General features: G+C 31.2%; 1 protein-coding gene across 2 annotated transcripts; it reads right to left on the bottom strand.

Moving 5' to 3' along the window:
- Positions 1–1750: 1750 nt before the first annotated feature.
- LOC148603604 (uncharacterized) lies at positions 1751–7248 on the bottom strand. 2 transcript variants are annotated; one of them, XM_088552954.1, is made up of 4 exons: positions 7155–7248; positions 5072–5456; positions 4060–4229; positions 1751–2482 (listed from the first exon to the last, which is right to left on the bottom strand). In XM_088552954.1, the coding sequence occupies exons 1-4, from the start codon at positions 7245–7247 to the stop codon at positions 2447–2449; spliced, it is 684 nt and encodes a 227-aa protein (XP_088409080.1). In that variant the 5' UTR covers position 7248; the 3' UTR covers positions 1751–2446. The 2 variants fall into 2 exon arrangements, with proteins under 2 accessions (XP_088409080.1, XP_088409081.1); XM_088552955.1 differs by lacking the exon at positions 1751–2482 and adding an exon at positions 2510–3014.
- Between the last annotated feature and the right edge of the window lie 2430 nt (positions 7249–9678).

Here is a 9678-nt window from a genome sequence, read left to right as displayed (position 1 = left end):
AACTCCACAAGATTCCATACAAACGACGTTTCGTAGCTAGATCTGCACAATGTACCACCAAACCTCTTTCAAAACTTTTAACTTCTATACTCACAACTGTCAAAAAGGGTCTGCAGTCCTACCAGAATACTTGTTACTCCCGTAGTGGTATTAATTCAATGTGAATCCTGAAAAATTCGAAATATCTTTTGGAGACAATCAGTATTAAAATCTATGATTTTTCAACACTGTATACTTCTATTCCCCATACTCAGTTAAAATCCCGACTTAAAAACATTATACATCGTTGTTTTTCCAAAAAAGATGGTACACCTAGGTACAAATATATAGTTCTTGGTAGAGATTCCGCATACTTTCTAAGAAATTATTCCAAATCATCTTCCAAATATATGACCTATTCCTTCACTCTTATGAGGCTGACTTTATAGCTGATCTGATCCAAAAGAAAGAATATCGTTTGGCTAGATCCTTTAATCTCAGTTTTTCGGGGATTTGGTACATCGCATCTACCCCAAAGAACTTGAGATAAAGGATACTATAGACACTGTGAAGTCACACTCATATCTTGACCTACACTTAGAAATCGATGGTAAAGGAAAACTATTGACCAAACTTTACGACAAACGTAATGACTTTTCATTCAAAATTGTCAACTTTCCTTTCATCTGTGACAACATTCCTTCAGCACCTGCGTCTGGAGTGTTCATATCACAACTCATACGTTATGTCAGAGCTTGCCGAAACTACGCAGACTTTTTGTATCGCACTAGAACTCTAACAAATAGGCTTCTAGAACAGGTTTATGTTGCTACAAGATTGAAGTCATCACTACAGAAGCTTTATGGTCGTCATCATGAACTCGTGGATCGTTATTGTGTATCCATCAGCACAATGAAAACTGATTTATTCAACGGGTCATAGTTTTCCTTTCCTCGTTTGTCTACCCCGGACTTGACTTTTATGAGCAATTTGGCGGGTGTTTCTAGAAAAGCAGAGGACGCTTACCCTACCGGTGCACCTGGTCCATGCTCCCAATTTTTATTGGAGTCCGAGTTGCTTATTTGCCTTTGTTACTTTGTATGATTGATTTTAGTTACTTTATGTTCTTTGTTGTGTATGTCTGTTTTCCATGTCTGGTCTTTGTCCCTTGATTGCATTCTTTTGATTACCGCTATAACCTTGGTTCCCTTGATTACTCTTACAACAAATTTCTTTTGCGCACCTTCTAATTCAAATATTGATCAAAAACCATTTAGAACTCAAAAAATGCATGTTACAAAATAGGAGAGTGTAGAGTATCGAGTAAGTGAACATTGCTCACAGTTTTCTAGTTGTATGTTGTATCATAGGAAATTATAAATGAACAGAAAGTAAAACAAAAGGAACAACAATATTAATTATGGCGTTTTATAACTTTAAAACAACACTGTTTTTCTACTTTTTTGATTTAACGAATTTATTGATCAGGACACTCTACAAAATGCGTCCTTATTTTATACTTACATGTGCATATTTCTTGCCTCTCCAATTGCTTAGTGCATCATGATAAAATTCCGATCGATAAAATTGAAACCAGGATATAAATCATTTGCATGGATCAAAAATATTTAGCTTAAATTTCCAAAATCGAGATTGTATCAGATTAAATAGTTTTGTTTTTTTTTAGGAGCTGTATGGTGCGTTATTACTACTTTATTATATAAGATTAATGATTTTATTTGTATTTTTTTTTTTTTTTTTTTGTAGAAATGATTTGTACAAGCTGTTTATGATCTTGTTCTGATTTGTAAATAATTTATTCCACTTATATGTATTCGCTCATTTGCAGGGCAATAGTCACACTAATAAATATATAAAGATATAATGACTAAGAAGCGAATTATTACTAAAGGTTATTGCATGAAGTTTTGCGAATGCAAGCAACACAAACAACTAAACAATCCTTCTCTCCTTCTTCTTGCTGCTCAAATTCAAACTTATATTATCTGGTTCATTTAACAATTCATAAAAAAACATCTACCCGCTGTTTAAGCTGTAGTCCTTTCGCCTTTGTTAAGGCATTCGTCTCTCCAATCAGATTTGCCGCTATCAATAACATAATAAACGATTTCAAGGGGTTTGCGATTGGTATCTAAAGTTATTTTTCTTTTAGAATAAGACAAGTTTTCCCCATAAAACTTGTCCAAAATTTCCTATCTCATAACAGCGATTTTCGAAATAGTTTCCTAAATTTTTTTGAAATTTTTCAAGACTAACGAAGTTCTTTTTATCTTTTTCTAGAAGCAAAATCTATACAGATATTCAAGTATCTTTTAAGATCACATTCTTCAGGTTCTAAAATGTTTCAGCTAAATCAGTATGTGGAATCCAGAATACTGCATTCCTAGTTTTGGTAGAACAAAAAATGTATCAGTTTTTTTGTCTAATATTTCTCTTTGGTATTCCCTTACACGGAAAAGTACCCCGTGAACTTTTTTTTTATCTGAAATGATAAAATAAACGTGTACGCTCATTCAAAATGTATTTAGATTAAAATCATAAATATAAATTTCAAAATGTACATTTAAATAAGCATTCATATTTTAATTTTTTAGTGTGAATCAGATTAATTTAATCAACATCTTCTAAGTAAGACAACATACTTTAGCACACATAAATGAATACACTTGAACTAGTAAAGCAAGTAACGTAAATGCATACTAACTTCAACAGAACGCAATTAACAAGAATGCTTCAAAAATTTGGCTTACAATTACAAGCGTTTGTTCCCAAACTATTGCATCTTCTTAACTATTTAAAATTTTTATTGTATACTGGTGATACCGAACCGAACAATTTCCTTCTTTGTGTTCTAAAAACGAAAGCTTCGTCGTTTGGAATAAATGCTCTGGATAATATATTTTCAATTTCTGTCATTTTAACGAACTCATCTTCCTCATCAGGCATCTCGTCTTTTGTTTCAGTATCATGAGTTTCATCGTTAGACATCATTATTTCTAGATACGAAACCTAAACTGTATACCATCATTCAGAAAAAAAATGTAAACATAGAGTGACGCATGAAATAAGTAGTCATCTTTCATGACAACAAAATTATCTTATCCTGTCCGTTGGGTTTAGTAGTGCTAGGCCGGTTTAAGAAATGAGAAAAATAAAAGTGTTATTATGTAGTCTGTTGGTATTACTTGAAAATGTTACCAAATATCTGTGTCACACACTCTTAATATATTCTTATCTAACCACAAAAAATAAAGGAATTAAATAAGCTTCAATTATAAGTTAATCAAAATGTTTAATTGGTATAACTATTTGTATACGCATTTATTAGACCTATTCCTACTTAAAATGATGTAACATTATCTTACCTAAAATTAAAAAGGTAGAAATAAAAATAATTGATCCCCACAAAGATGCTCAAAGTAATGTAAAATATACTGTCCTCATTTTTGTTTAAAATATTTTAGCATTTAGCAGTGTACTTAAGAGTAAGACAAACACAGAAAGACTATAAAATCGATAATAGGATTTTCGACAAATTTTTAAGCAACTTTTAGACAGTCAACTATTTCTCAAAATATCATTAAAATTATATCTTAGATAATGCAATTATCCAAACGGTTATCTTGAATTACATTGAAATCCAGGGCACACTATGTCTTAACGTCAATTGGTGTTCTACAAGCATCTATTTATCTGTATTTTGAGTGTAAAACGTTAATGACCGTCTAATGTATTTTTTGATTACTTCATGCAAAAGTCAAAATGATTTTTTGTCTTATAAATAATTTCTTTACACCTTGAACTCATCGTTTGATCCTTGCTTTCTGACATATATTCATATCTCCAATCGCCGAATGGTACATTAACTTCATCTGCTTCATTTTCATAAAACCATTGATTGCAAAGTGGTGTGTAAAAAATATGTTCATCATAAATTTCCCCAATTATCTGCAATCGCTTATGTGCAATCTTTAGTCGTGTATTTTCACTGATCCTGTCAAAATTTTGTTCCAAAACAAACAGTTTATGCTTTCTTTTCGATGCAACATCAATACACACCGTAAGATATCTATCCAGACAATATTCCTCAGCTTCAATAATATTTGCAACAAGATCTGTCGATGGGCAACTATCCTCTGTTTTCTTTGACAGGAATACATCGATATCCTCTTTTAGTTCTTCAGTTTGGTATTCTCGTGCAAGAGGAAGTACGTCGTGAGCTACTTCAACTGCCAAAAGAAATACAATGAATATACACATTCTTTTAATAAATGCTCGAAAGTCATAAATAGTTCCAATGCAAATTAACAGAACTGTAGTATTACTTGTACTGAAACTTGGATTGATATTCAGAATTCCAATCGATCAGACAATTTGGAGGTTTTCAAAAGTAGAAATTTTCTTTTTTGTTCAGTATATAAGGCACAATTCGGATAACAGTTTATTAATGTTTTATTAAAGTATTTTTTTATTTCAAACTCAATCGAATTCTATATTGTAAGACCACCAAGCAGTAAACAGGCAAATATTAGTCAATTGGTTGAAAGCGAATAAAGAAATACCAAATCTTGACAAAGATTAGGTTCTTCACACTTTCCAAGTAAGCTCAATCTTTAATTTTTGATACACAATAATACAGTTTTGTATGAAACAATTACAAAATTCACGTAATGGGTACCCAACAAATATTTTCATATATTAAGTAGACAAAATGTGTTGAATTAAATCTACAGTATACATTTGGTTAAATGCTAACAAGTTGAAGTAATGTCTGAACAAACGTTTGTCTCATATTATGTATTATCTTTTATCAATTTCATATTTTTATTCTATATTGCTATAGATATAGGTAATAAATAATAGTAATATGCATTTGAATTTATATCAGTGATAAAGAAGGTTATTCTTATTTTTTAGTTGGGGTGAATTTTACTACTTTAACAAACTTCTATCACGCTGGTTTGTTTTTATAGAAATACCATTTTCATGCTTAGCTATCAGAGACATTATGGTTACTGTTACTGTTTATTGCAACAAGAAAAAACTAGAATGACTTATATAAACATAAGACCTGTAATTTCGGCAAAATAACCGGGTAAGGCTAACCGTAGGAAATGCATGAATGTGCTCATCTTTTTTTCCGGTAACTCTACTTCGCCAGAAACAACCTCTTTGAAGTCAGACGAAAACATAGCTTTGAACACAGGTGAAACTTTAGACAGCTGCTCCTTGTTGACGTACAATTTGTTTACATCATCTTCTGTGTTTTTGAATATAAGCGCCACATCTGTACGTGCAAACGCTGTAGCTAAATGCTGTTCATTTTTGGTCATCAATAAAAGGTCAGTATAAGATTTAGCTTTTACTTTTGCCCCAGTTTCATCACTAATTTCATAAGTTTTGTTTTCCATTAGATCGGGTTTTATTCGTTTCAAATCGCCGCCAACCAACGCTTTCTAAAAATATATGAGTGTAGAATTATGTAGCACTCCAGCTAAGAATCATGCATGGAAAATGTGATACATGTTTGGAAAGCCTGCATATTTTTATTTTTGATATTTTTTTAAAACACTTTAGAAAACAGAAATTAAAATATGTTTTTTCTTAGAAACCGTGGTCATAGGAGATAAGAATCGTATGAAATGCACTGTAGAATTCAAAATTAAGGGAGATAAGTCTGTAAATGACACTAAGATACAAAATAAACTGTTTCATTTTCAATGTGAATTATCTCCTAAGATCTGAAAGATTAGAATGAATAATTATTCATTTCATTATATAGACCTATAAAGTATCTTAATAACAAAAATATAAATGTGTAGCCTTTTTCGGGGTGTATCAAATATTACAGAATTTGCATGATTCTTACAAAGACTGTTACTTAAATATCTGTGAATTTCTAATTATTGAATATTATTTCTCTTTTTCCACAAACTGTCTTTGATGAAATAATTGTTTTTTCTTATTTATAGATTAAAATTATTGGAAGAAATCATTTGGGAAAATTGAAGCTAATTCAAAGCTATATGTACAAAAATTATTGAAGGGCATGAAAGGCATATACTAGAAAATTGTACCACATATACCGAAATGTGATAAGTGTATTACACTGTTATGTTTATCATACAATATATTCCACATTAGCTTGCATATGGAAGCCATTGGTCAATGCTTTAAGTTGATTTTCATATTTACTTATCTCAAGACTCATTCGGAAACTTTTCTTTTTTCGTAAAACCTCTTGGCAAAAGAATTTCTCTCTGTTCTCTTTTTTAAAGAAACAACTATACCATTACATTTATTTAATTCACTTTTGTAAGCAATTCTATATGGTGAGATGGATTTTACATATTATTTTTTTACTTTTTAACCGATGCCTATATGATATATAATGATTCTTCAAACACATTAACAAATGCTTGTATAATAGAAATTGGGAAAATTCATAGGAAACCCAACCTCATTCGACGTATAATTTTGTAATTTTTGGATCATTTTGTTGACAATGGTAAGTGGAATAAGACTTATACATTTGACCTTTCTTTCGGCCTTTAACTTTCAATTAAAAAGTAGCCCTTTGTTTGTGCATTTCTGTTACTTTTAAACAGTTTTTTTTACTTCTGTTTTAACAAGAGACTCAGACCTTCTTCAACTGCTTTTTAGGGGTGTTTACTTATGTAATTTTTTCCACAGTGGCCAAATGTTAAAGGGAAGGATTGTGATCTCGTCAAAGAACTTTAATCCCGCATTGTCCCAAGCTGAAATGTCTGGCTCCTGTATGTCTTGTTTCATTGTCCCTTTTACTTAAATTTCACGTTGCTGGAGTCTATAAAGGCAACTATTTTGCTGTACCAGTGTATAATATTGTTTTAGAGGCAACTGCAGCCTGCCTTGGGATGTGAGGTTTTCCTTGTCGATGATTGAAGACCCATGTGTGGCCTTGATCTGATATATTTTATTCTGGTGGGGTAGTTTCTCTGACATATTAACCATATCCATTCTTTTTATATTATTTTATAAAACAAAACTGTTTTTAAAGACATTTGCAAACTGCAAATATAGTCGGATTAATTTTTTTCATGTTTTGGCTTGTAATATTATACATGTGTATCTTAGGTAATTTCTTTTTTTGATCTTTCACATTTCGGACCTACCTTGAGGATATTGTATATCTCTTTATAAAACTTTCTAAGTACGATTAAACATAAATAATCATATCGTGATTTAATTCCTTGACAACGATACATGTAACAAAAATCCATTAAACGAATAACTGTTAAGTGAGACGGTGATCGGGTTTTTTTTTTTTAAAATGATATGTAAATGATCCCGACACAAACGTTAACATTATTCTAAAGCTGAATGAACGTCTCCATTTTGTTGATTTTAGTTAAAGGTATTCTTGTTATTGCAAAATGTCTATGAGTTAAATGCGATGATGTTATTATATGGTATTGAAAGTGTAAAACGTGATAACCCTTTGAAGTAGGAAAACCTTTCTCTTCTTTCTCCTGTAGTATTTCTTAGTATTTCTTTTTGGCCAAGAAAAGGTATCGCATTTGAAATGTAATATACTTTTATCATTCCTTCTTCGCACATGACATTTTTTCTTTCTTTTTCAAATGAAAGCTACATCTGCGGTTGTTGAAGCACCTGTACATTTCATAAAAAAACTTTTGGAAGACATATACACTTTTTACAATCAACTCTGATAATTTTTTGTCAGCACTTTTACATACCTATCAATGATTAAAAGTGAAACATCCAAATGTTTGACATTACATTTGATATATTTGTATTATTTTATTGTATCTCTATAGAAGCGTCCGTGATGGTGAACACCGTTTGGTTAATTAATTGACATAGAAGTTATTCAATTAAAAAGTCAATTAATTTTTGTGTGACCTATGTAACAAATTCACCAAATATCTTAGGAACTTAGAAAATACCATTCATAAAACGATAGTCCAATGAGATTAGAATACTTTCATCTATGGCAACATCCCTTCAGCATCATGTTATGCCAGAGTTTCATTTCTTGGACGTATATGAAGCTCGAAGGGGGTTTCTAGAAAAGCAGTGTACGCTTCCACCACTTGTTCACCTGGTCTAGTTTAGTCTTGGTATAAATGTTTGCTTCTTTGTAAGTGTTATTTCAATTAATTCATGTTCTATGTGTTTCTGTGTATATTCATTGTATATTTGTTATGTTCTAAAAATGTATAAATTTTTGAACAGGTTATACCAAATAACCTGTCTAATTTCAAATGAATAACATTCCAAATTATTTTAATTTATTCGTAATCAAAACGTTATTTTCTTTGAGATTGTGTGAATCGCGAAGCACGTACTAATCGACGTAAATGACGTTAAGAGAACAAACCAATCAGTAGGCTTGTTTCAAGTCAAATTAAAGTATGGTGTTAGTTTTCATCACAGTTGTTAATCCCGGGTCCCTTGATTTCCCTTTAAAGATATGCACTGTAAATGTTATTACTTAAAACGAAACCAACATTTTTTTGTTATGGTAACTGTATGTAACTTATGTTCTTACCTGCTTGACAATTATTAATCGGAAACGATTAAACGTCTTTCTAAAGAAAGATAGACGATTTTCACAAAATTTGCCATAACACATGTACAACAATTGAATTCCTTAACACACTGAGGTTTTGTTTGTTGTATTAAACACGGGATTATAATAATGAAATTCCTTTAAAATACTAAGGGAGAACAGCAGTAGGTCGCAGTAGTTTCACTTTTGGTCCAAGCGATTATAGAAATGTGTAGTTTGAATGTACAACTCTTTGTTTTGATTTAGTTTGAAGATTATGATTGTGCTACTTTAGTTTATTTATTCGATTCATCGTTTGTCAGTTGATTGCTGAGCAGAAATTAGTAATATGTTCTTTTATATATATATATATATATATATATATATATATATATATATGCACCTCCCAGAAAAAAGAGATCACCCCTTTTCTTATTCTTACGCCTTTCGGGCTGAATATTCTGATAGTGGCAGCAAGCCTGTGGGCTGTTTTGTAACAATAGCTGTAAAGGGAAATATAAATGTAGATACGTGTATGTTTAGGAATGTACATATAAGTAATATAGTAGGGTCTGAAAATTCCCAACGATGTTAAAACTATACTATTATAATTCCCTCAACGGGACTTGACCTCATACCTCTGTCAAATCTATGACAACATCCCCTGCGGTATGTCCAGCGCCCTAGACCAGTTTGTCAGCTAGGCTATATAAATATGATATAAAAAGCGATCTTAAGTTCTTGTATGAAAGTATATGTTCTTTCCTTACAGCTTACAAATATTAATATAAATCATCACATCACAAGTTTTGGGGAAAATATCTAAAGTGATGCTCGTCGCCCTTTCTAATTTCAATTTGACGACACAATTATTGTTCTCCACGTTCATGGCATATGATTGGACTTTTTTGTTACTGCATTGTCCCGTAACAATTATTTATTTTTTTTTATTTGTAAGTTACAAATAAGAGCAACAAAAATAACATTTATCCAATCCATAATTAAGTCCAAAATAAATCAAACAAAAGAAATATTACCTCATCGGAGTAGCTGGCATCTGATTTGGTACAGGCATTTTAAATGAAATGGTGATTCAAATTCATGTTTACAGCGCGTCAAACCTT

This window comes from Perna viridis, chromosome 11 (genome assembly GCF_037379345.1).
Source record: "Perna viridis isolate PV_CMFRI_1.1 ecotype Kerala chromosome 11, ASM3737934v1, whole genome shotgun sequence".
NCBI lineage: Eukaryota > Metazoa > Mollusca > Bivalvia > Mytilida > Mytilidae > Perna > Perna viridis.
The sequence above is the reverse complement of the archived record's forward strand: the minus strand, read 5'-3'. Positions and strand labels throughout refer to the sequence as shown.